The 25,161-nt window shown below is 37.5% G+C and overlaps 5 protein-coding genes across 7 annotated transcripts; 2 read left to right on the plus strand and 3 right to left on the minus strand.

The window, feature by feature from the left end:
- Positions 1-11: 11 nt before the first annotated feature.
- LOC132195263 (GMP reductase 1-like) lies at positions 12-5,178 on the minus strand. The gene is made up of 6 exons (XM_059617142.1): positions 4,858-5,178; positions 3,278-3,397; positions 2,019-2,276; positions 1,768-1,956; positions 1,086-1,288; positions 12-1,035 (listed from the first exon to the last, which is right to left on the minus strand). Exons 1-6 carry the CDS (start codon positions 4,942-4,944, stop codon positions 846-848), a joined length of 1,047 nt encoding a protein of 348 aa, XP_059473125.1. The 5' UTR covers positions 4,945-5,178; the 3' UTR covers positions 12-845.
- On the plus strand, positions 4,795-20,250 carry LOC132195260 (phosphatidylinositol-3-phosphatase SAC1). 2 transcript variants are annotated; one of them, XM_059617139.1, is made up of 14 exons: positions 4,796-5,389; positions 5,488-5,582; positions 5,648-5,853; positions 5,905-6,036; positions 6,441-6,552; positions 6,631-6,818; positions 6,877-7,032; positions 7,090-7,169; positions 7,573-7,810; positions 7,865-8,101; positions 8,161-8,268; positions 8,325-8,385; positions 8,446-8,595; positions 19,987-20,250. In XM_059617139.1, exons 1-13 carry the CDS (start codon positions 5,352-5,354, stop codon positions 8,589-8,591), a joined length of 1,797 nt encoding a protein of 598 aa, XP_059473122.1. In that variant the 5' UTR covers positions 4,796-5,351; the 3' UTR covers positions 8,592-8,595; positions 19,987-20,250. The 2 variants fall into 2 exon arrangements, with proteins under 2 accessions (XP_059473123.1, XP_059473122.1); XM_059617140.1 differs by having other exon boundaries at positions 4,795-5,389; positions 8,446-20,250.
- Positions 8,875-13,737, minus strand: LOC132195261 (chitin deacetylase 1). The gene is made up of 9 exons (XM_059617141.1): positions 13,581-13,737; positions 10,867-10,967; positions 10,692-10,803; positions 10,504-10,631; positions 10,241-10,446; positions 9,794-10,089; positions 9,496-9,742; positions 9,252-9,440; positions 8,875-9,131 (listed from the first exon to the last, which is right to left on the minus strand). Exons 1-9 carry the CDS (start codon positions 13,651-13,653, stop codon positions 9,029-9,031), a joined length of 1,455 nt encoding a protein of 484 aa, XP_059473124.1. The 5' UTR covers positions 13,654-13,737; the 3' UTR covers positions 8,875-9,028.
- On the minus strand, positions 14,469-22,631 carry LOC132195259 (phospholipid-transporting ATPase IF). Of its 2 annotated transcripts, none has more exons than XM_059617138.1 (22): positions 22,499-22,631; positions 21,802-21,921; positions 21,579-21,668; positions 21,094-21,258; positions 20,886-21,038; positions 20,274-20,493; positions 20,132-20,213; positions 19,975-20,075; positions 19,797-19,919; positions 19,631-19,746; positions 19,417-19,578; positions 19,218-19,357; positions 19,044-19,150; positions 18,846-18,988; positions 17,549-17,931; positions 17,330-17,489; positions 16,237-16,339; positions 15,967-16,172; positions 15,724-15,910; positions 15,406-15,670; positions 15,155-15,326; positions 14,469-15,092 (listed from the first exon to the last, which is right to left on the minus strand). In XM_059617138.1, the coding sequence occupies exons 1-22, from the start codon at positions 22,499-22,501 to the stop codon at positions 14,985-14,987; spliced, it is 3,309 nt and encodes a 1,102-aa protein (XP_059473121.1). In that variant the 5' UTR covers positions 22,502-22,631; the 3' UTR covers positions 14,469-14,984. The 2 variants fall into 2 exon arrangements, with proteins under 2 accessions (XP_059473121.1, XP_059473120.1); XM_059617137.1 differs by lacking the exon at positions 22,499-22,631 and adding an exon at positions 21,983-22,065.
- A 1,075-nt stretch (positions 22,632-23,706) lies between these two features.
- Positions 23,707-25,129, plus strand: LOC132195244 (grpE protein homolog, mitochondrial). The gene is made up of 6 exons (XM_059617110.1): positions 23,707-23,847; positions 23,903-24,127; positions 24,189-24,330; positions 24,391-24,504; positions 24,564-24,767; positions 24,822-25,129. The coding sequence occupies exons 2-6, from the start codon at positions 23,970-23,972 to the stop codon at positions 24,924-24,926; spliced, it is 723 nt and encodes a 240-aa protein (XP_059473093.1). The 5' UTR covers positions 23,707-23,847; positions 23,903-23,969; the 3' UTR covers positions 24,927-25,129.
- The last annotated feature ends 32 nt before the right edge of the window (positions 25,130-25,161 follow it).

Consider the following 25,161-nt stretch of genomic DNA (forward strand, 5'->3'; position numbering starts at 1 on the left):
TTTAATTTCATAACTGTCACATCAATAAATCTTTATTTCCATATCAATTTGGAGGTTAAACATGTATTTCTGGCACCAGCAAATAGCTGCAGGTGCTGTGGAGAAAATTTTTCTTATATAATTGTAAGACACATTTAAAATTTATCACAAGAAATATATCTGTGAATAATATATTTCTATCTCAGATGTTCTTTTCATCTTTCGCAAAAATTTTTGTTTTTAATATATAACAACTGAAAAAATTAACAAATTAAGACTTCTAATAATTATTAAGATTTAGTTTCATAATAGGATACCACCTGGATACCACAAGGTAAATTTTGATTTTGTTTAAAAACTTTTCAAAGAAAAATAGAACCTGTTTCTAAACTTTAATACTTTTAATATATCTTTATTTAAATATCAGATCTGCAGATCGATGTTTTTTGTTATCATTATTTGAGGATATTTTTGCAGAAGAGTTTTAACGTAGTTTTTCTTTTTAAATTGACTAGCGTGTTTTGAACTAAGGAACCGACCACTTGGCACATAGATTTGTGCAATACCGACAAACACCACTGCTTATCTAGAAGAAATTTGTGCAGGTTCATTAACACTGAAATGCATCTTCGGCTGCCAAGCTGCATCAACTTTTCCCAACCATATTTCAAGCGAACAAACATAAGTGAGGTATTTTCCGCAATCAAATACAACATCGACTCGCCTCACGTAAAGAAGAAAATAAAGCACAGAAAGTGACAAGTGCGCGTTACAAACATATGACTAGGCTACACAGACGATATTTTATCTTGACGGAACCAGAGCGCTAAAGCAAAGAAGCTTTCTTTTTAATTAAAAACTGATGACTAGTCGCTGAAACCAAAGATGTTGTTGATTTGCTGCGATACTCTGATAAAAGTGGCTCTTCGGGGGAGTTCCTTCAATTTGGCTGCACCCATGTAGGTGCAGGCTGACCTCAGCCCTCCCAGGATGTCGAGGATTGTCACGTCAATAGGTCCTCGATACGGCACCTCGACCGTCTTTCCTTCTGAAGCTCTATAAATTTAATTAGTAAACAAAATTCATTTGAGAAAAGTCCAATTAACCTGTATTCAGCAACGCCTCCGACATGCTTCTGCATGGCCGTGTTGGACGACATGCCGTAGAAGAGCTTGTACTTCTTGCCATTCTTTTCAATTATCTCTCCGCCGCTCTCGTCGTGTCCTGCCAGCATTCCTCCGACCATCACAAAATCGGCGCCTGCACCAAAAGCTTTTGCCACGTCTCCTGGACATGTACAACCTCCATCCTTAAAAAAATATTCAAATTTTATAATCAAAATTAAAAAAAAAAAAAAAATGAAATATAATATTGTTGCTTTGGTTATTTTTTTTAACCAATCTTCCGCAATTGTCAAACAAGTATGGGTTGCACTAATGTTACATTCTATACATCAAAAATTTATATAAAGAATTTAAATTTAATTGAATAGATGTTAATATTTTTTTTCTCACAAATTTTAAAATAATTTTACAATTTTCATGAATAATTAATTTTTTAATGAATAAAAAATGTTATCAAAGTTTTTATTTAGTGGTTATTTTAAAAAAAGATTTAGTTCAGATTTATGTAAAAATTATCTTCATTAGCAATTTATATTATTTGTGGTTTATAAAAATTAGTTTCTTTAGTTGAATTTAAAAAAGTTTCAAAGAGTTGCTTAAAAACTTCATTTTGAAGGGGAATAAAATAAATTAAATCACGTTTAATAAACTTTGTAGTTTTTACCGAAATAATGTGGCCTCCCAAGCCGTGTGCTGCGTCAGCGCACTCGAGTACGGCACTCAATTGTGGGTAGCCCACTCCAGTTTTGCGCCTCGTCGTGCACACCGAGCCGGGGCCGATGCCGACCTTGATGATGTCGGCGCCCGAGAGGATGAGTTCCTCGACCATTTCGCCCGTGACCACGTTGCCAGCCTTCAAGAGACATTATAAATCAATCGAAATGAGCTCGGCTTTGGAAATATAAATAAACATACAATGATTGTGTGCGTCGGGTAGGCGGCTCGGACTTTGCGCAGGTATTCGACGAAGTGCTGCGAGTACCCGTTGGCCACGTCCAGACAGACGTACGAGATTTCAGGAACGTCTTTTAGGATTTGCTGCAGTCTCTCAAAATCGGCCTGACCCGTTCCGGAACTGGCGGCCACGTTTCCAAGGCACTCGGGGTGGTCAGTGGCAAACTGTCGCCACTCCTCAGGAGAATAGTACTTGTGGATCGTTGTGAAGACTCCGTGCTGCGAAAAATATCAAACAGAAATTTTAGAACAAACCTACATAGGAAAAATATTATATACATATCGAGACAATAGAAATTTATCAGGAAAAAAATGCCGGAAAATGAATTTCAGCTCATAAATAATTAATTGATTATTATTTTTTTTTTTATACAAGTAGATTCAACTTTTAAGGAGAGCCTTTAGCAAAAAACCTGCCTGAGATATATTTTAATGGTAATTTTTCTCTACATTAGCATTGGTCTTTTTTTATGTCAGTTCCAAGGAGACATAGTAAGAAAAATTGAATTTATCGGGATAATTGATAAATTAAAATTTAACTTCGTTTCTAATGGGAATTTTCTACAATAATTTTTTTTCTCAAAATTGGCTCGATCAAAATTGATAAAAATTTCAGCAAATCACGTTCATATCACCCCAATTTAGATGGAAGAATATAATAGGTCAGTCAACAACTCGACATAAAAATTTTCATTGATCTTGTGGTAAAAGGTTGAAATGTTTTATTTAAAATTTTCATATTTCAAGATTTATTTTTACAGTTTATATGTCGTAATTTCCTTGTATTAAATTAAAATTTTAACTCTTTATTGCGATATTTTTATCACATTTCTTATTCACATGAACTAGTTGGAAAACAGCTATATAAAATTTGCGAATTTTGCACAAATTAATAATACACTGACTTTCCCTGATTTATTTTTTATTTTTTATTATATCTTTATTTTCAAATGAAGTTTGCAAATTTCTTTAAATGATGAATTAATGAGTAGAAAAATAGGTAGAATTATTTAACAAATCAAATAACTGGGAAGCTATTTATAAATACCGTAAATATAGGTGCGATCAATATGCCAATTAAAATTTTGAGCTCGGGCGCGCGCTTCTTGAGAGTAAAAAATTCTTTGTAAATTGCATGCAGCAGTCGAGTGTGCCGCAGTCGGAGCCGTCAGAGTTGAGCACGGACGCAAGTTAATGTAGGTCAATGCAGATAAACAAACCTTGCTCAGCGCAATGGCCATTTCGAAGGTGCCCACTGTGTCCATGTTGGAGGCGATGATGGGAATGCCTTTGTAGCTGCGCTTCGAGTTCCGGAACGTGATCTCCCTGACCAGGTTCACCTGTTGGCATAAAAAGTAGAAATTTTCAAAATTTGTATTGAATTCACATTTTTTAATTTTCATGTTATCTCTGCTAAACGTCAGTAATTGCGACAGTTGCCCTTTACCAAGGGTTAAAAAGATTAAAAAGCTTGATTGTATTTAATTTTTTTACCACTCAATCAAAAATTTAAAGAAAAAACTTATTTGCTATTGATCGAGGAGAAAAATTACAACAAATAATTATTATCTTACTTGATCTTACTGTGGAAAATAGTCAATGAGCCTGTAAGCCTCTTTTATCATATAAATATTTATTGCAAATATTATTTCATAAATTATGTGCAAAATTAACAAAATAAATTATAAATTAATATTTCCATTAATAATATTGATTTCACATTCCAAATTATTTATTTTATTAATAGAATGAACTAATTTCCTTAATTAAAAAAGCTTCTTGCAAGATCCAGATTTCGATGGCAATGGCAGCATAAGCTACGTTTTCATTTATTCAAGTTTGATTTAAATAAAATAAAAAAGTACCGCACTTTTGATTTTCACCATACCGATTCTAAATTAAATGGGCTACATTTTTTCCTACTCCTCCAAAAAAATCGAATGGGGTGTTGAAAATTTTGAAAATTTGGCTTCAAGCTTAAATTTATCTGAAAGTGACTTTGAACGTGTTCCTACACGTTTGGTCACTGTTGAAAAGTCTACGGGTTTCAAATAATTAGTTTGGAAAAGTTGTTTAGAAGCTCATGCCGCCAGCAGTAAAATTAAAAGTTTATGAGTTTAACAGAAATAAAAAATAAAAATGGAAATTTTTTACCCTCATAGACATAGAAAAAATTATCAATCTATTTCATTTTTCGATCTACAGTTTTCGCGCTTCTCCCTAGAAGAAATAAATCTTAAACTCTATTTTACAATTTACAATTAAAAAATATTTAAAAGGATTTCTTAACAACATGTGGAACGTTAATAATGCAATTAAATGTTGTCAGTGACGAAATCTTTTAGAAATTAAAAAAAAATATATATTTTTGATATCGTTATAAAATATCAAGAAATTCAATACATAAAGTGTTTATTTTTCACTTCACGAAGAATTATTTTTTAAAAATTCATTCATCACCTGTAAATAATTTTCAAAAAAATGATGTAAAATTTTTCAATAATTATTAATAAACAAACTGCTTTAAAAAATATTTCAAAAAAATAATAATAAATAAGTTTAAAGAAAAATTATTTACAATTTTTAATTTTTTTTTTTTTTGGCACAATATATAAGCAGATGATTGAGAAAACGAAACTGATTTGGTTCGAGGGCAGTGGGTCACGTGCAGCTGAATTTAGCACCGTCCTTAGAGGTGTCTGGCGGCACCCAGCACTGCTATAGCTGCGGTTGCTGTCATCCGTCGTCTCTAAATCTTCTCGCAACTCTCACGATTGTTCCGATTGAAATATTTACTCACGTCGGCCCTGCTGTTGATGGTGCTCCGTTTGGGCCGCAACAGGACGTCCTTGAAGTCCAGCTTGATGTCGTTCTGGATGTTGGGCATGGCTGCAGGACGAGGTAGCAATTAAACGTCAGTCTCAACACCTCTGCTAAAAATAGCCCGGGCTCTCTTCTCTTTGTCTTGCTAAAAGCGCCGGCCGATCTGCTTGCGAGCCTCGATCTCCATCAACTGGCACTGATTCGCCCCGGCGCCCGCAACGTCTCCCCTGGTGCTTTTTGCAGACACCGTCCGTACCGTGAACGTGAAGACACCCCTGCCGTGGTACCCTGCCTGATGCGCACTCGCCCACTGCGCAGCTCCTCTTGTTTACGTCACTTTGGTGCCGACCGGACCAGCTGGTCGCCAAAACGCCTTCGGATCGCCGCAGTTTCGCACGCAAGGTTGACTTTTCTGTTCGTGTTCCACGCGTCCATCGATTTCCCAGTCCGAGGGTTGCAATTTTGGCAAAGATGCCGTCGGCCGGCGAAGTTTTCAACAATTACCTGCTGTGAGTTGAGTTCTTTCCGAGGCGTTGAAAAATTTTTACATTCAGAGTTTTCTTAGGCAATTATGCAACTTCATCGATTTTTGATTCATATTTTTCAGACACATTTCTCCAGAGAAAATTTACATCGAGCCCATAGGAGAGAAAGGACTGCTGGTGATCGACCGGGTGACCCAGGAAGTCTATTTAAGCCATGGTAACGAACGACAAAAGTTCATTGTGATCGATGTTTACCAAAATTTATTTATTTTTTCTTTCCAGAAACAAACAGCATAATTCCCCCTTCAGCAAGTACGAAGCCGATATGTGGAATCATCGGCATGACTAAACTCATCGCCGGCCCTTACTTGATCGTGATCACGAAGAAAAAACTCATCGGACAGATCAATGGCCAAAACGTTTGGCAAGTGACCGGCGCTGATATTATTTGCTGCACCAGAACCCTTCTGCATCTCACTGAAGCCCAGGTAAAAATATCAAAATATATTATATTTTCATGCATTTTATTTAAATTTTAGGCTGCAGAAAACAAAACGCTGGTCTCGATGATCGAATTTATGCTCACCGTTCCGTACTTTTACTTCTCTTACTCGTACGACTTGACTCATACACTCCAAAGGCTTCACAACACCACTCCAGAATATCTACAGGTGCATAATTCTTATATAATTTGTTTTGTAACTTTCACAACGATGCTTTTAAATCACTGCAATGAACAGGTTGTTTAGTACATTCCAGTTTTCCTTTTAATTTTTCAAAAGAAAAAGAAATTTGAACATGTATTCTGAAACTGAGCCAACTGAGAAAGCCAATGCTCAAGAAACAAATTAAAATGCCAAAATTTCAACTGATTTCAACTTTTAATTGGAAATTTTAATTCTTTTCGTAGTGTTGTTGTTTGTCTTAATTTTTTAGTTTTAAGTGAAACAGAAATCCGATTCTGTTTTGAAAAAAATTTGGAAATTTTAATTCATTTTCCGAGCATTGATTTTCTTGCTCACTTTCTGAACCCACGTTAAAATTTCTTATGAAAGATAATTCAATGTGTTTTCAGTCCCCACTTCACGAAAGAGCCGATCCTCGATTTGTGTGGAATGGTCACATGTTGAGGGACTTCTCGTCTCAGCCTGAGTTGAGCCAGTTCTGCCTACCGTTGATACTGGGCTGTATCCTTTCTTAATGAGAATTAATTGATTTACATGCACATTTATTTAGAAAATTTCTTCCTTGACAATTCTTAAAAGTCATTTCCATAAACTCGTGCAACTTGAACGGCAAAACGTTCCTGTGGACGTTGGTCTCGAGACGCAGCTGCCACAGGGCCGGCACCAGATTCTTCATGCGTGGCATCGACAGCGAAGGGCAGGTTGCCAACTTTGTCGAGACTGAGCAAATTTTGGAGTTCCAAGGTGACAAGTGCTCATTCGTCCAAGTAAGACAAAAATCTTGTTCTCTCTTCAATTAAGTTGATTCTTATTTCTTTCCCGCAGACGAGAGGTTCGATTCCTCTGTACTGGAGTCAATTACCTAATCTCAAGTACAAACCGTCTCCGCGCCTGAGCCAAGTGGATAACCACGCTGAAGCCTTTGCAAGGCACTTTGACACCCAAATCTTCCACTACGGCAGACAAGTGCTTATCAACTTGGTTAGTTGGATTTATTTAAATTTAAAAATACCATTTTTAAGATTTTTGTTTTTGCAGATCGATCAAAGGGGTGCTGAATTCGTTTTAGAACAAGCATATCAGGAAATGGTCACACTCACCTCCAACCCGAACATTAGGTTTGCAATTTTTATAGGCATAATAGCTTGGGAATGAAGAGATCGGGCTTTTTCACAAAACGGCTCTCCCAGTTTCGGTCACGGTCTGCGACCTTATTTTATGAGCAAGAAAAAACAGCCACATTTAAACTTAGAGATTCAAATCTTAAAACTAACAAATTCATTCACTCATTTATTCAATTGTTTTAGTTTTAAGATTTGAATTTTTATTTTAAAATGTGGTTCATTTTCATTCATGGTGCTGATTTTTATTTTTATTTTTCTCGCTCATGCCGAAACTGGTAGAGCCGTTTTACAACTAGGAAAACACCCAAGTTCTTCATTTCCATGATCATCTCCTTGAGTGTCAATCTTTTGAAACAAATAATAGCTTAAGACAATAATTGAAACAATGTTTCATCAGGTACGAAGCTTTTGACTTTCATCACGAGTGTCGGAAAATGCGCTGGGAGAGACTCAACATTCTGATCGATCGTTTGGCCCACGAGCAAGACGAGTTCGGCCAGTTCATCCTTGCAAGGGACGGTGCTCTCATTAATCAGCAGGAAGGTGTTTTCCGCACCAACTGCATCGACTGCCTTGACAGGACTAACGTCGTCCAAAGCATGCTGGCCAGGAGAGCACTCCAGTATGCCCTCGAAGTATGAATTCCTACACAGCTATTTTTGCCTTAATAAAATTTTAACCAATTTTAGAGATTCGGCATTCTGAGCAGTGGTCAAAAAGTGGAAGATCAGCCAGCATTCGAGCGACTGTTCAAGCACGTCTGGGCTGACAACGCAGATGCTATTAGTGAGCAATATTCTGGGACGAAGGCGCTGAAAACCGACTTCACCAGAACCGGAAAGCGGACTGTCTCTGGAGCTCTCGCAGACGGCATCAATTCCCTGACCAGATATGTCAAGAACAATTTCCATGATGGCTTCAGACAAGTAATAATTATAAATTTTATATTTTAAACGCTCCTGCAATTTTATTTTTCATTTTCTAGGATGCCATCGACTTGTTTTTGGGCAACTACTTTGTTGAAGACCATGACAAGACGCAACCCGCGCCATCACCACTTGCCCTGAGACAGAGAGACTGGAAATATCTTACAGTAACTTTTTCAAAGATTATTTTTCCTCAAATCTAATTTGTCAATTAATTTTTCAGTTCCCTCTCGTTTTGGCAAGCGCCATTGCAATGTTCTTTGCAAACTTCTTCACCCCATTCGGTGAGTTTTCATCTTACATAACATTTCCGAACACCAGTAAATCGCTGACTTCAACTTCAGAACATACCACATTCACGCTGCTGTGTTTGCTCTTCTGGGGCTCCATGATTTTCATCACTGCCATCTCAATTCTGCGCTATGGTCCCGAGTACGTGGATGCACCGAGGCTCAATAGCAACCGCAATAGGGTCTTGACGATAGATTAATAAGGTAGGAGTGATGCGCAATTTTTATTTTTATTTTAATAGCAGCTGAATTTTTTAATTGTCTATCGCAATCGATAGATACCAAGAAGTGGAACTTGTTTTGCTTTTTTTTTTGTCAAACGACATCACTCGCTACTTAAAAAAAAGTAAAATGCAAATAGAAATGAAGCTCTCGGTGAAATTGATTTTTTTTAAAGCGTTGTTGTTGTTTTATCAATTTATAGGATTATTAAATTAATTGAAAAGAAATAAAATTGGAGGCGAGAGTCTCTGCTTCCAAGAGTTATGAGTATTAAAGCACATGTATATTTGTTCATTTAAATTAATTAATCAATTAAACATACAATACAATAAAAACTGTCATGTTTGAGCAACATACAAACATTTGAAATGGAGACACGCCTCTCTAGGAACTTGCAGCAGCTTTGTTGCTCTGCTCAGTTCTCTGGGTTGTAAACGTCTCTGCCGGCAATGCCGGTGCCCTCGGAATCGCCGATCCAAGGGTACCTATTGGGGCACTCCCTGCATGTTGTCAGGTACCTGGATCGAAAGCAATCTCAATTATTTGTCCTGCTCAGTAGGAGCGTAAAAAAATAATAAAAAGTAAAATCAAGTTATGGAATAGATTTTAGATTTATTGAATTAATTTGGGATTTTTACCTTGTTGATGTAACGTTTGCGTCGGGAGCCCTGAACGAAAGTGGGCATTTGTTGGGTAAATTGCATGGAACTGAGGTTGTCGCTTCCTTCAGGCAATTCCAGGGCTCAAAGTTTGTGAGGTCCTTGACAGGCTTGGGGTCGGTTATCCAGACGAGGGCCTGAGTTGTCGTCAAAACCCAAACGTCAGGCCTGTTTTGATACATATTTATTTTATCCCACTCCGATTTTGAATTAAAAATCTTACAATTTCATCGCCCAGTCCAAGAATTTGTGGAATCCGGCTTCAAGTTCCTTGATCTGGAACCAGTTTGTGTGGAAAGGCATCATGTACGGCGCGCGGTTTTGCTGGTAGTAACGATTGAAGTCCTCCTTGAGCCACTCGAACACGTCGCTGGGGTCGTGGTTGTGCAGGACGCACTGGTCCAAGTACGGACAGTGACCACCCTCGTAAGTCTCGACGTAGTGGGCGTTCAGGGGCACTTCCCAGATTCCTGCACATTTATCGCTGTATTTTTGTTTCCCGTTAAATAAAATCTACCGACCTGGGAATGACTTAGTGGGGCACGTGCCAGCCTTGCAGTCATGGGGGATTTTGTAGTCGAGTGTGTAGGGCCAGAGAGGAATCCTCGAAGGCGGCACTCCGATGGAGCTGTCGTAAATGTAGCCAAAGTCCTCCAAAACTTCGTATTGCGCGTTCCTGCCTGGTTTCAGATACGGAGCTCTCATTCCAACAATGTCGCTGCGGGAAACGTTGGCCCAGTGGCGCAGGATTTCTCTCTGACCAATCATCTCGCCAACCCACTCTTCGTACCCCTTATTTTCCAGATCTTGTTGAACACTGAAATTTTCGATTTTAAAAACATGATATCAATTAATAATCATTTTGTTGATAAAGCAATAAAAAAAGTTTAGATTTGATTATTGATTAATTTTAAAAATATCCACTTGCATATTTTTTGTTTCTTTCTTTTTCAAATTCTTAAACTTACGAAATAGTCTCGGTCGCGATTTCGTGGTGCTGACTGGCCAATTCCTGGATCATGTGGTAGTTGCTGTACTCGTGGGAGACAAAGAATGTGCCCCTGATTGCGCAACCGTTTGGATTTTTGCGATCTCCGTTGAAAATTTTCTTGTAGTGCTCGTAATTGTTCAGGTTGACGGCGCCGTCGAAAGTCAACAAAATCATTTGGGGTGTCTATTGAAATACGCATTTCCATCAAACAACCCTTAAATTATTTTCTTTTTATCTCACTTGGCTAGGTTCAACGTCTCCGGGAATCTTGGTTCCGTCCTTTGAGCAGAAACAGTAGGGCAACGAGCAGGCAGCGGTGTCGCACTTTTTGGCCTTGTCGAGAGACACCTCTGTGATAGGCGCAGGTGCTGAAAAGGGAAAAAAATTAATGAAAAATGCAATTTATTTGCATTTTCAAATTTGCTCACTGGCAGGAATTGGTCCACAACGAGCTTCATCTTTGAATGTGCACAATTTCTTGATGTCGTCAAAATAAAGTCCCGAGGGACATCTGTTCAGGTAGGGGTAGTTGTCGACACACTAATAAAGATTAAGTTATTAATTAATTTAATTCATAATTCTCAAAAGAATTTAGAATTTTACCTGGTAAAATCTTCGGCATGTGGCAGGATCAGCAAAATTTCCATTTCCCTCTCCTTCCGGACAAATGAATTCTGATTCTGTTGCTCTCCGTAATCGTTCACCTTGAAATTATAAAACAATGATAATAAGTTTCTTTACTTCTTATTTTGTATCTTGGGAATGAAATGAGTTTAATTTCACTTAAAATATAATTTGATATTATCGTAAAGTCTTTTGCATCAGCCACAATATTTCAATCCTTTTGAATCACTAATAATTAATTTTGTGAAGATCATTTATAATTTACGCATTTTGTTATTAGCATTTCCTCATTCAATTATTATAATTAATTTCTAGATAAACAGCCACTTCCTTGTATTTAAAAATTTCATGAAAAAATCTGAGAATGTGGCATTGTACGCCAGCAAATACAACAACGCCTATAAGCTCACTTAATTTGAAGGTGACTTTGACTGCGACGCCATCATTTTTTTATAGAAAACTTTTCCTCATGGCTTATGGAATAAATTAATTTTTTATTAACATAATACACACGCAATCAACCAAAAAAAATAACTTTTGAAGTTAGAAAGGAACGCGCAGTTGACAGCACAAAAGCACTCCGCCCTTTTTCAAACACGGTTTTATGAAAATTTCGTCAGCAGTCCGTCTCCAAGGCTGTCTTGCAGCAGACAAAGTTTCAAACAGGATTGAAATTTTTCCTTAAACAGGTTGCGGTGGACAAAAAAAAACGGAGCCAATGCCACGGCGATTGACTTGCAAACTATATACATAGGAAGTAGCGCTTTTCCAATCGAGGGCGAAAATAAAATCGTGCGTTCGATTTCCTTTCCTTCTCGCGACAGAAAATGCAAAGAAGAAAGAGCAAAATCAGTAGAAATGTGTATCATAGCCTCATTATCATCATCACTGTGCTGGCCGAAAGCACTTTCTCCCCGACGCTTTTAATTCAGGCCAATATAATACCTCACGTGTGTGTTTGTATTTATGGTCGGTCACTGATCCATATAACTTGTATATTTGCATAAATGCGCCGCGGTATCTTTAGATTTCTCGCGGCGTACTCTCTTTGCAAATTAAAAGCAGGTTGCACTGCCAATTACAGAAGTAGATGAAGGAAAATTAAAAATAAAAAATTTCTTTCACAATCAACTATGAAAAAGGATTGTTATGTTTTTAAACTTTATAAAATAAAACGAAAACGTTTTAAATAAATTTACCTCAGCCATTAACGTTTAAATCAACATATTTTTGCAAGTATTCCTAGAAACATGATGAATTAAAAATGAAGCAACTTTTCTTTGTAAATTAATAAATTTGTAAAGAATTTTCTTTGCTTCTTTTTAATTTGCGCGATTTTGTCTAACAAATTTTGAATACTTGAGGAAAAACGATACAGTAAACAATTTTAAACTCGTATATTATATTATTTTAAACTTTGTAAGTAAAGGAGAGACTTGAGCAAATAAACATTCGATCAATTTTGATGGAAATTTTTCGCTACATTAGCATTGGTTTAAAGATGTCAGTTCCAAGAAGGCATAATAAGAAAATTGAATTTATCGGGAGAACTGAATTTTTTGAAATTTCTGAAGGGAATTTTCTAAAATATTTTTTTTTCTCAAAATAAGCCCGAATAAAATTGATAAAAATTTCAGCAAATCACGTTCATATCACCTCAATTAACATAGAATAAAAATTTACATTGATCTCATATTGGAAAAGGTTGAAAAGTTTTATTTACAGTGTTGGAGTCGTTAGAAAATCTTTTGAAATTAGGTCTAACGAGACATTACTCTATATAAGTTTTGTCGGCCCCGAGAACGTGAGTACCGACTCATGAGTTAGTTTAAAAATTTTACTCTTCAGGAAGGTAATTGCTGAGAAGAAACCGGGCGCATTTCTCACACTGGCTGCAACATTCTATATTTTCATATATATTTATACACATTTTTCACTCAGTCGCGCGCGCGGCCGAGAGAAATGAAACGAATTATGGTGTGTGTGCCGACGACTATAGAAAGTTTTGTAAAATGTGAATGTCAACCGCGTGCGACCTCACAAATAATTATGTTCTCGCAGTGAAATTTCGGGCCGAGAGATATATGAACAAAAAATTTCAACAAACGAAAAGAACCTTCTGGAAATGATCCGGAGAGAGAGAGAGAATCGTGTATGGTAATTTAGTAATGACAGAGAGACGCTTAACGGGACCTTTAAAAAAGCACGGACCGATAAATGAATGTTAAATTCAATCGCCGGCGGTGTTCACGGTTCCTTGAAATTCGTAGAGAGGAAAAGTTAATACGGAGCGTAATTATATTTGATAATTGTTTGTTTTCCTCAAAAGAATAAATTACACACACACAAACGCGGCGTCAAAAGCTGATGACATTGATCTACTCCCGGGTCACTTTCACTTGTTTGTAAGAATCAATAAAATTGGTGAGCATTCTCCAGTGTTTGGTAATAAGCAATAATTGCGTCTGACTGGTTTTTTTGTCACACCACCTGCTCTCATTACAAATGAGGAGACTGCAAATTTATCTTATTAAACGATTTCAAAAGTAATAAGAGAAAAAGGAAAATATTTATATGTAAATTGAGGAAAATTCTAAATAACTTACTCAACAAAAATGTTCTTTTTCTTACGAAAGATATTCAAATTAATTGTGACAAAGTAAAACGCGGAAGTTGAACAAAGTTGATCTCACCTGTGACTATGGCTAATGTAACGAGCCCAACGGCGGCGACCAAAAGCGGTCGTCTCGATGAGGTGCACTTCATTGCTCGCAATGTCTCGGACAACTAGTCGGTCGGGCAGGCCGCGACTCGCGCCTCTCTCGGCTCGCTGGGTCGGCCCCAGAGAGTGGTGAACGCGCGAGCGAGTGGAGGAGAAAAATATCTCAATGGCCAGGTGAAATGCTAGGTCGTCGGCTGGCGCGGCACATCTCGCGCTTTCCAATAAAACGACACTGCCCCGAACAATAAGAGTTCTTAGATTTCTATTTCACGCTGAAATGCTATATCTGCTCCTCATTTTTTTTTTCTGTTCATTCCGCCGAGTCGCGATTCGGGCGGCCGCGGGGGCCGCGGGACCCCAGGGGTCGATTATTGCGAGCTGACCTAGTAGTCGGCTCATGTTTCTTTCTTTTTAATCAAGGTCATTAGATGCGAGCAAAAGCCGGTCCCCGGCAGGCAGACGGACGAACTCACTTTCCACCTCGCACACCTTCCTCCTTTTCATTTAAATTAATCCTGCATGCGCGGATGGCTGAATAGAAATTCACTCGCGCTCATGGAAATCATTTGCGATCGAGTTTTCTCGCGATTTTTTATTTTGCAAATAGACAAATATGCGCAAAATTCAAATACAAAAATTTATATAATTTATATTTATTTCCTCCCAATTCAGATTCATTGAAATCTGCCCTTCCATCAAAATCAAAGCGTTTTTTAAAGCAAACACTTAAAATGGCCCAACACATTTGAATTTCTGCCATCACGACTTAGAATTATTTATTTATCAGTTTCAAAGATGCTCAGCGAGCCTTGAATTTTCTGAAAACGATATAAAAAAGTCAGTTTTCTGTTTCTTTTATTTTTTGGGAATGATTCAAAAGCAGACCAGAGACTGTCACTTGAACAGACGTTTATTTTACAATTCATCTTTGGCTGCTAAATTCGACCTTTCATTGTTAATAAAATAATTTACAATTTACATTTAACATGTGTTCTGAAGTATTAGTAATTTATTTTCAGGAATATTCAATCACAGTGCTGAATTTTTCACATTCAAAAATTATTTGTTCAAAATATTTTTATATATTATTTTATTAGTGATTTTATCTAGTAATAATTAAATTTACTTGTTACTATAAAATTAGTATTAAAATAAAAAAATTGTTTTAAAGATACTTTTATGAAATAAATATATATTTATGACTAAGTAAAAGTACATCAATAATAATATTAATGGCTACGGATTGAGCTGCTTCAAACTATCCGAATCAGTGTTGTCGTTTCCTTGTTGTGGCTATTTACAATCATTCCGCGGATAATTCAAAGTAAATCGATTTGAGAGAGTGCTCGGTGAAAATTTCGCGCTTTGTTCTTCTTTACAAATAAGAGTTGTAGTTGTTCTTGGTCCCGCTCCTCGATATGCTGAATTGCCTGGACGCGTTGTTGTAGATCCGCGAGCCTTTTTTGCCGCCCAGATGCAGCAGCTGAAAGCAAACAATTTGCAAAAAATGCTTCCGCGGTTCTTGAATGCATTTTAATTTCATACCTTCTTGATTTTGTGCCAGGAGAACGTGCCGTCCGGAACCATTTGTTGCCAGGACTCGATGGCAAAGTCCGGTATCAGGGCAGCGACCACGATCACCGTGGTCAGCAGCCAGAAATTTGGCGATTCCAGCATCACCACATAGCCAAATAGTTTGTCCGTATTTCGACCACCACTGAAAATATTTTCATTTTTTTATTTTTATTTTTTTAACTTGAAAACAATTTCAATTTTTCCAATCAAGTCATACTCACAGACTGAATCCAGGAAGTATGCAGTAAATAACTACCAATCCCATGAAAAGGGGGAAAATGCTGGCGACAATGGCGACAAGAAGTGGCCAGGACCAGTATCGGCTCATGATCAAAACTTTCAAGTTGACCACAATGACGACGTTGTGCATCGTCGCCGTTCCCAAAATCCAAAGACCCGCGTCCGAACCGTTCCCGTTCAAAGCAGTGCTGTTGACTTGCAAGTAGAGCAAAACGCCAAAGTAGCAGCAAATTGCGTGCCACAATCCTGCGATTAATTTTTTTTTTCATCAATATAATTAAAAAAAGAGCTAAAATTACCGTGGGCCACCCAGCCCATAAATTTAGGCCATTCCATCAGTTTGTTTTTGCGGTGCCTGAGATAATTTTCCGGATGAGCCAGAAGGGTGTCGGCACTCAAATCTTGCTCCGTGATTCCGAAAAGGACGACGGGGAAGAATGAGAAGATCACGTTGTACAGAGTGATGTAGAAACCGTCGTACAAAGCCTGCAAAACGAAACATTTTATATTTATTTATTTAGAGCTTTTTTTAGATTAATTACAGTGGTGGACCAGAAGTTGATGAATTGGAAAAACACTTGCGGCGTCACGTAAGCGATGTTTTTGTAGAAAAAGTACTCGACCAGCATGGCTGCCCTGCGGTAGTACCAGTGGCCGTGCACCAAAAACGCGCGTCTCAGGTGCTGGAATCGGGGAATGGCGAAGTCCGAACTGAGAACGGCCTGACGACCTTCCTTTCCGACAACGCCTGGGCGAAATTTTTATTTTGATATATAAATATTTTTGCAAAAGTATTAAAAACTTGGCCCAACCAATTCCGACGTGGGCTTCCATGATCATTGACACGTCGTTGGCTCCGTCTCCAATCGCAGAGGTCGTAGGACGTTCTTTGGACGCTTTCATCAGAGCCACAATCTTAACAAGAGTTTAAAAAAATCTATTTGTTAGTAAATTTCGGGTGAAAACTAATTAACCAGAAGTCTGTGGTTAATCTAAATTAAAAATAAATCTACTGAGCTGTGTTCCATAAGAAGAAATTTTGAAGTCGAAATTTTCACTGATTTTCTTTTTGCCAAATTAATTGAACTCATTTTGATGAAATCTTTGTCAATTTTTATTAGGTTGATTTGGAGCGAAAGAAAAAACTAATTTAGAATATTCTTAAAGGAAACAACGTTAATTTAAAAAAAAAAATTAAGTTCTATATATCAATGAATTAAATTTTTCTTATGACGTCACCTTAAACAAAATTTTCAAAACCGATGCTACTCTATAGGGAAAAATTTTTTCGCTGTTTTAAAGCAGAAGCTCCTCATAAAATATCTAATTAAAATAAACTTAAAAGTAATGAGAAAAAATTGAAACTGGACGAACCTAGTTGCAAAGATAAAATGAAAAAATAAAGGACAACTGACCCCAGAAGGCGACCTGCAATCTGCTGGCGCTTTAAAAACCTAGGGGTTTGTTGTGATCAAATTAAAACTACGTGGGAGGAATTCATAGAAAAAATTAAACGGGGAGAATTTGATTTTAATGAACAAAAATTGCGGAAATTAATTAAGCAAATGATTCAGTCCATAGCTTCATACTTTGCTTAATTAATATCTACAATTTTTGTTAATTAAAATTAAAATTTCTCCATTTTATTTTTTATTAATTCCTCCCACTTACTTTTAGTTTGGACACGACAAAACCCTAGGTTTTCAAAGCACCACCAGACCTCAGGTTGCCTTTGGAGGGTCAGTTGTCCTATATTTTCTCATTTTTTCTTCGAAACGATCTTTGGCCGGTTTAAATTTTTCATGAAATCCACCTTGAGTGTCATAGCACGCAATTTAAAGTAATAATTAATTTCAATTTATTCTTTTTTTTTAGTGCAGTTTTTTTTCTATATTTTGTTTATACCTCACACTTCTGCAAGGGTGACAGACGACAAGCCAGAACAGTCGCACACATTGAGCCAACCTCACGCAAAAGTTCAGGTCCATGTTTCAGGGCCATCGCCAAACTGGATCCGTCCACAACCAAACTGTGTTTCTTCTGAGGATCACTAATGATTCTCAACCTGATTTAAAAGTAAAAAAATTATACTAATTTTTGTAAAGATTCTTGTTTGATAATTACTTGATGTCGTGCAATTCCTGGATGCACTCGTCGTTGCTCTTTTGTTCGACCAGCATTTGCTGGACGGTGTCGGGTTTGAGGTGTTTGCACGACAGGCTGACGTTGATGGCCGTTTCCACTTTGTCGCCGGTGAGCACCCACACTTTGATTCCGGCCGCGGCCAGACTTTCCAGGGTCTCGGACACGCCGGGTTGCAGTCGGTCCTCGACCCCGGTCGCACCGATCAACTCGAGGTCTCTTTCGAGGGCTTCATTGGCCGCTTTCACAGCAACCGCTCGATTTTCGCCTATCATCTGCCGCGCCTCTTGCAGATTTTTGTTCAGATTGTTCCAGTCGTCGCGAGTTAGGGCTCGACGGGCGATCACAAGAGTCCTCAGACCAAGCTAGGAATTGCAAAAGAATTCAAATATTTATGATCATACTTGGCTAACCAGGGAACCACCTCATGTGTCCGCCTTCGATTTTGATGAAACTAATACAAGGGCTAGGCTGGGACGTGTAATGATCAATTTTGGTGGAATTTCGTGCTAATTGCCCCTTCTGGCCGCTTTACAGGCGGCCAAAGTTTTTTGAGGTAGGCCACCCGCGGGTCCTGTCTGTCAAGATTTTGCATAAAACACCTGAAATGGGCTAATCTAGGCAATTTCTTGACAAGTAGGATTCGCGGGCTGCCTATATCAAAAGAAAAAGACTCCCAGAAACGGTGCCAAAAGGGGCAATTAGCACAAAATTTGGTAAGACTCGGTCTCTACACACCCGTGCCTAGCTCACGTACCAAATTGGAGGCGGACAGATGAGGTGGCCTCCTTGTAAGATAGCTTTTTTGTGAAAAATGTGTGGTTTTTATTGACAAATTAAACGCCTAGTGATTTGTTTTAGCTGCAAAAGCTGGAATAATTTTCACGATTTTTTTTTATGAATTCTTATGGATAGGCTATTTTTGTAAAAATAATTGAAATAAGTGAAATTTAGAAGCAAATAAAGTTGATAAAAGGTGAAATTCTCAAAATAATATGTTTTTATTCACTCAAATAGTTGTAAAACGGTGAATTAGATTCCTAAATTGTAAATTTTTACATCAAAATGATAATAATATAGTTCATTCACCTATTTTTTACCAACCTTTCCTATGATTATTTATTTAAATCTTTAATAAATAAATTAAATTTTAAATATTTAATTGAAACCTTTTCCCATGCAATGAATTTGATTAATTTTTAAGCTTGGCATTATTTATTTTCACCTTGGCTAGCATCGTTTATTATAATTGTTTGAATTAATTTTAATTTGTACGTACAACAGCAAAATCGCCAACGTGCTTGAGCGCCGTATCGATGGGCCCACTGGTGCACAGTGGGGCGACAATCGACTCGGCACCTTTGCAGAGCAGCCAGATGTTGCCCTTTTCGTCCTCTACCACGACCGTCATTCTTTTGCGTTCTTCGGAAATAATTTTCGAGTTTTATTAGTGCTATTTTTACATTTACAACCGTACCTGACGTAAACTCGATTGTCTCGAGTCGTTTCAACCGAATGTTGCGGCCGTCGCTCATCTTGATTATCATCTCCTCCGTTATCTCCCCCGTGTATTGCGCGCCACACCTGCACAGTTAAACAATAAAAGCGGCGAGTTCAAGACAAAAGGGCAATTAATTAATTCAACACGCACCGCTGAGCAACCTCAACCAAGGCCTTTTCGTCCGGACTGGAGGCCTGGTACTCCAGGCTTGTGGCTCCTTTCGTCTGCTCCTGGGCGATTTGCACCGAGTGACAGGCGGCTAGGGTCAAATAGAAGAATTCCACCTCGGGCTAAAACAAAATATTAAATTGATTTAAAGGATTTTTTAATTTAATTATTAGTTACTCACGGGAAGAGCAAACATGGTTTTGACCGGATCAGAGCTGTGCTCGTCATATCGGCGCAGGTGTCCGTTTAATTCCTCGTAGCACACGGAATTGATTGAGCATCTTCTGAAGATCATGTCGTTTTCGGTTAGAGTTCCGGTTTTGTCCGTAAAGAGATACTCCACCTGAATTTAAATTAACTGAAGCCTCAACTTAAAAATTTGACATTTTTCTTACTTGGCCCAATTCCTCATTCAAATCGGAAGTGTTGCAAATTGCGATTTCATTAAGGTCCTCTGAAAACATTTGAAGGTCCCAGCCGAAAAACACACTGCCGAGGAATTTTTGCAACTCTGAAATATCATTGATTGCATTTCATTGTCAATTTATTCAAAATTGTTACCCATAGTCACGTAAAGGGAGATCGGAATGATGTAGTTGAAAATGACCACAAACGAGAAAATGTCTTCAATAATTCTTCCCGCTTCAATGATAGGTCGTGGCGGCATGTAGGCCGTGAACGCGTCTATTCAATTCACGTCAATCTTTTTACATTGCAATAATTAATTTTAAAACCTTACCAAATTCCTTAGTTGCTTCAAAGATGTACTTGAGACCGCTGCACAGTGCCACTTCGAACACCAACAGGGACAAAAGGAAAATCAGGAACTTGTTCACCGTTCTGCAAAGGAGAATTCTCAATTCTATCCGAAAGGCCACTTTCAACTTTTGACCTACCTTTCGACCACCGAGTACTTCTTTACTGGCTTCTTCGAGTTCATCGCCAACTTGGTGTCCTGGCCTGTGTATATGGTTGACCCTGATTTGAAATAAATTTATTCATTGTTAAAACTGGATTTGATTTCTTTTTAAAAATCACCATAAATATATTCGGTGTTTTTAATTTTCGAGCCGCGCAAAAGCAGATTTTCGGCGTCCAGAGCTTCGGCGTCGCCCTTTTTCTCGCCAGAAAGCTGCTCGACCTTGCCGTGGTACGAGTAGAGGTCAACCGAGGGTGGGTCGCATTCGACCCTGGCTTTGAATTTCTCCAGCTCCGGCAACGTGCGCGTTCGTCTCAAAGTCCGTGGACATTTCAAGGTCTGTCGATAACAGATCAATGTTTTATTACATAACTTGGAGAATAATAAAATTCCAAAAATATATAAAGCTATTAATTGACTTGCGTAAACGGGGGGATTATATCGGTGGTAAATTTTTTATGGCAATGTCTGTGTTTGCTATCGGCGTGTGAGCTTTTGATGATTGTCTGGAGTTAATTGATTTGTATAAGAACAATGATTGTCCATATTGAAAATAAATAGTAATCTTTCCACAAGAGAATAAAGCAAACATTGAAAGATTCCTAGAACCAGATTCGATCAACAAGTAAATATTGAACGAAGAGGCAACAACCTTTTGTCAACTTTGCAAATAATGATAGAGATTTCTCGTGAATGTGCGTGGAAGAGATAATTAAATTTATTTTTCATACTTTTAAATTCGTCTCTCCGTCCAAATTAGCAGTCGTCACAAAGCAAACTCCAGCGTCGTCGCTGCTCGATATCAACAGAATGTCGCACGGCACAGGTTGATTCTCGGTGATTTTTACAATTTCGCCAACTCGAAGATCCATCGCCTTTACCGTCTACTTAAATTAAATTATAAGTAGAGATGAATTTAAAAATTAAATTTTTTTAAACCGTTTCTTGTCCGTTCCGAAGCACGATGACAGGTGCATTGTTCACTGCTCGGTCAGCTTTGTGCCGCAAGAAATCTTCGTAGCCTTGTTTGAGACCGGTCAGCAGGACGACGTAGACAAGAGGAATCAAACTGGCCGATGGATCAACGGGACTGTCAATTAGTTGCTGCAAATAAAATAATTATCAGTTCTTATTTCGGTTGTTGACAGAAAAACATTTCATAAATGAAATCACCGGTGGTTCTTTGTGTGTTATAATCTTTATTACAGGAAGACAGAGGAAAAGATTTGGAAGTATTAAAATGATAAGAGTGTGCAAACTATGAAGCAACGTTTTATATCCGCGTCAAGCAGGTAAAAAATTAGAAATAGAATTAAGAAAAAAAAGGAAAATCTATTAATTCAATCAAAAATTAATTATTTTGGTGCTCTTATTTAATACATTTTTTAATTGGATATAAATAAATGTCAAAATCAAGAACGTACCTGAGTGATGGCCATGATCAAGAAGTAAAAGTTCGCTATCCTTTGAAACTGCTCGAAGAGGTTGACGGGCACAAATGTCAAGAGATTGTACTGAGAAAAAAATTACAAATTATTAAAAATCCACTTCAAATATTCACATTCTTTTCTAATTAGATTAAGACGAAAATCAACGAGTAAAATTTATTTCCCTTCTCTGAAAATAAATTCAAAATGTTCTACTCACTCTGGCCGTGACGATTTTGTTCTTGGGGAACTTTTTGTGCGCTTGCACGGCGACCGGGTCATCTTTGCAGTTTATGAACAACTTCCGCGCTTCTGCAGTCCCACTGGAGCCTTTGTTGCCCTACAGAACACACAACAATAATTTATATAGCATCGACAAAAATATAAAATTAAACTCTAACAAATGAAACTTTTCCCCGCTGGCGGAACATCCGCAACGTGGAGAGCAAAATCGCGAAACATTAGCGAGTCACTCAGCACCACCCGCACTAACTTCAATATCTTTCGTCAGACAACAAGCAGGATAAGAGGACTCGGCCAAGTCACTTGTTGGTTGCGCGTCGTAAACAGTGAAATTATTGTTGTTTGAACGCATGGAATGTTACGAAAATATACGCGAGGAATAAAGCGTCGCGATAAAGCAAAAAGGAAGCGTTGGCCAAGGTTAGCGCTTTGCCGGTGATATAATTTCTGTTCGCTCAAAATTGGCTATTTCAAGTTCAAATTTCAGTATCAAAATCAATTATCATTAGCCAATGTTTCGAAAATATAAGAAAAATTTGTTACAACTGAAAGAAGCAATGTAGTCTGTTTATTAAATTATAATAATTAATGATTTAAGTTGTTGCTCTTCAATTGTTTGAACTGAACTCCTAATTATTTATTAATATTGTTAGATGAAAAAGATCCCATCTTACCATTGCGAGAGCTGCTGAAGAAGTGATGGGGTCGATGTCTGAATTCGACTACATATAGTTGGCAATTTCGGACTAGGGCCCACGCGTTATAAGAAAAGGACATCGTCACTTTTACAGCCCTTCAGCAGTATCGGCCAATAAAGTGCCTAATTATTGTCCTTGATAAGATGTTGTTGTGCAATAAAGTTGCAATTTTAGTTTCTTGCTTGCACTGGCGTTCCAGCATATATATGAAGAGATGCTCGGTGAATAATACAAGAAACATCGAGCCGCAATATATTAATTATAGCGGCACACAAAGGGAGAGAGCAGCAATAGGTGTTGGCTTAAACGCGACTCTCCATAAAGATAAAAACGCCTTATTGCACCCCACGAGTGCGTGAAGTTTTGAAATTATTAATCGAATCTCAATGTCTGCATACACGAGGAGAATGTCCTCCCTCGTTATATTGTTTTATTGCGTTTTGTTACATCCTTTTTTAGGCAGAGCTAATCTCTTGTATTTATGTTTATCAATCGAACTGACCTTTTTAAAATACTCTCAAGTTCGTAGCACATCAATAAATAGAGGAAAATAGGGGAGATTATAATTTCTAGCCACAATAATGACTTAATTGTGAAATAGTAATTGTTGTGCTTCCACTTAATAATGTGATAAGAACCAATTTTGTTACGATTTGCCATGCAAAAAAGTAATAACTAATAATTATGGGTTATATATTTGAATAAATATAATAATTGTCTAATCTTATGTCCTTTGTTTGGAGGAAAATAAACTGAATTGTATTGAATTTTAATTTATAACTATTTTAATATTTTGTAAGAAAGTACAACTTTTTAATTTGAAATATTATTATTTTACTAATTATTATATTTAATTAACGGTTATGCAATAAAACCATTAAAGTTGCTATAGATTAACAAATATTTAAAGGATGATGTATTCAAATTGATCGAAACTATTATTGTTTGTGTCTTTATCATTATAAAATTGTATTAAAAGTAGTCGTCAGATGTAGCTCAGAATTCTTATTATTTTGCATTATTTTGTTTCTGAAATTTTAGTTCAAGAATTGATATCCTTAAATTTAACACGATTTATCAATCTAAAAAAATTGGCCGAGTGTTGTGTGGAAATCTAGAAAAATAATGCAGCGAAGAGCTTTGAATTATGCAACCTGCGCAACTAAAAAAGTACATCCCGCCATTCGAGTCAAAACAAATGAAAGATGTCTCTAGAGTGCGAGCCACGCCCCTGCAATGCAATTCCGCATGGAACTTTCGATCTGAGCTGATGAAATACTTTTGTGCTTGACAATTTTACAAAATTTTATCGAATAGCCTTCAAGGTAAATATTTTGAATCAACCTGCGTTGAGGATAATTTATCTTGGCATAATTCCAGAAAGCCTTTTTGAAGGAAAGGACGTAATTTGAACTTTTATCCTCGATTTAAAAAAATCAACACGGCGATGAGAGGGGTCAGGTCCATCTTCGGCATTGGGTCCAAGCTCGGTGGCGTCAACTCAGGAGTGGTGGTCACTTTGCCCAGGTCGACGATCAGATTGTCTCAAGGGTCGCACTTCTATCGCACGGTAGCCGGTGGACCAAGAAGTCTGAAGTTTTCAAGGTAAAATTTACGCAAAGAATTGTGTATGTTCACTTTTTATCGTTATGTAATTTTTCTTCAGTTCTGTCCTTGTTGAAAAGTCTCGGTGGTTGTGCACGTCGGCAGAAAAACAAGCAGCTCAAGAGTTGACTGCTGAGCAAATTGAGCTCAAAAAGCTTAACGAGGAGTTGGAGGAAGAGCGAAAAAAGAGTGCAGAGCTACAAGTATGTATGTTTACTTTAAATACTCATTTTAAAAATGTAATGGATTTTATTTTTCATTAGGACAAATACATGAGAGCCCTAGCTGAAAATCAGAATACTCTAAATCGAATGAGGAAGCAAGTTGACGATGCAAAGATTTATGGAGTTCAAAATTTGGTCAAAGACTTGTTAGAGGTATGTATTTTTAATTGTCGCATCTGTTTAAAACAATAAAAACTAAAATGTTTGTATAGTTTTCAGATGTATTGCAAACGGCTTTAGAAAGTACACCGAAAGATCAAGTCACGGAAAGCAATATTCATTTGAAAAACCTGCACATCGGGTTGACGATGGTGTCGTCGTCGCTACAAAAGGTCTTTAAGAAGTACGGAGTGCAAGTGATAGACCCTCTTGGCGAGAAGTTCAACCCCAATTTGCACGAAGCTCTCTTCCAACAGGTAGTGGATTAAGATTTGTGCAATTCGCCAAGCTTATTATTGTAAATTTAACAGGAAGTGGAAAATAAGGAGGCTGGAACGGTAGTCGCTGTGTCTAAAATCGGCTACAAACTGAGCGACCGAGTGATAAGGCCAGCGCTGGTTGGAGTTGCAAAGTGAAGCATTTAACTTCATTAATAGAGGATTGATTTCAAGTAATGGTCATTGACCTTTTTAGGACTCATTCAAGACTGTAGCTAATTTGTACCTATTTGAAGTTACAGTCTGAAACTATACTTTTGTTTTGTCTCAAATTTGTGTCCGAAGCACTTGAAATTGAGCTCTGTATGTTAATAAAGGAGAATAAAAATGTTATTTTGATATTTAAAGAATATTACTCATCGTCATCGGTACC

This window comes from Neocloeon triangulifer, unplaced genomic scaffold (genome assembly GCF_031216515.1).
Source record: "Neocloeon triangulifer isolate White Clay Creek 2 clone unplaced genomic scaffold, ASM3121651v1 ptg000009l, whole genome shotgun sequence".
NCBI classification, from domain to species: domain Eukaryota; kingdom Metazoa; phylum Arthropoda; class Insecta; order Ephemeroptera; family Baetidae; genus Neocloeon; species Neocloeon triangulifer.

What these genes read in the sequence shown, in the direction of transcription:
- LOC132195260 (XM_059617140.1), top strand. Translation starts at nt 5,352, where the DNA reads ATGCCGTCGGCCGGCGAAGTTTTCAACAATTACCTGCT. An exon ending in ACAAGTGCTCATTCGTCCAA is followed by an intron (nt 6,819 to 6,876) that starts GTAAGACAAAAA and finishes TCTTTCCCGCAG; the next exon opens with ACGAGAGGTTCGATTCCTCT. An exon ending in AAACTTCTTCACCCCATTCG is followed by an intron (nt 8,386 to 8,445) that starts GTGAGTTTTCAT and finishes CTTCAACTTCAG; the next exon opens with AACATACCACATTCACGCTG.
- LOC132195244 (XM_059617110.1), top strand. Translation starts at nt 23,970, where the DNA reads ATGAGAGGGGTCAGGTCCATCTTCGGCATTGGGTCCAAGCTCGGTGGC. An exon ending in AGAAGTCTGAAGTTTTCAAG is followed by an intron (nt 24,128 to 24,188) that starts GTAAAATTTACG and finishes ATTTTTCTTCAG; the next exon opens with TTCTGTCCTTGTTGAAAAGT. An exon ending in ACGAAGCTCTCTTCCAACAG is followed by an intron (nt 24,768 to 24,821) that starts GTAGTGGATTAA and finishes TAAATTTAACAG; the next exon opens with GAAGTGGAAAATAAGGAGGC.
- LOC132195261 (XM_059617141.1), bottom strand. Translation starts at nt 13,653, where the DNA reads ATGAAGTGCACCTCATCGAGACGACCGCTTTTGGTCGCCGCCGTTGGG. An exon ending in CCCCACTAAGTCATTCCCAG is followed by an intron (nt 9,743 to 9,793) that starts GTCGGTAGATTT and finishes ATAAATGTGCAG; the next exon opens with GAATCTGGGAAGTGCCCCTG. An exon ending in GCAAACGTTACATCAACAAG is followed by an intron (nt 9,132 to 9,251) that starts GTAAAAATCCCA and finishes CTTTCGATCCAG; the next exon opens with GTACCTGACAACATGCAGGG.
- LOC132195259 (XM_059617137.1), bottom strand. Translation starts at nt 22,012, where the DNA reads ATGTTCCGCCAGCGGGGAAAAGTTTCATTT. An exon ending in TTGGTTGAGGTTGCTCAGCG is followed by an intron (nt 19,151 to 19,217) that starts GTGCGTGTTGAA and finishes TTAACTGTGCAG; the next exon opens with GTGTGGCGCGCAATACACGG. An exon ending in GACAATCGAGTTTACGTCAG is followed by an intron (nt 18,989 to 19,043) that starts GTACGGTTGTAA and finishes TTATTTCCGAAG; the next exon opens with AACGCAAAAGAATGACGGTC.
- LOC132195263 (XM_059617142.1), bottom strand. Translation starts at nt 4,944, where the DNA reads ATGCCCAACATCCAGAACGACATCAAGCTGGACTTCAAGGACGTCCTG. An exon ending in TGGGAGGCCACATTATTTCG is followed by an intron (nt 1,289 to 1,767) that starts GTAAAAACTACA and finishes TATTTTTTTAAG; the next exon opens with GATGGAGGTTGTACATGTCC. An exon ending in GGAGGCGTTGCTGAATACAG is followed by an intron (nt 1,036 to 1,085) that starts GTTAATTGGACT and finishes TTAAATTTATAG; the next exon opens with AGCTTCAGAAGGAAAGACGG.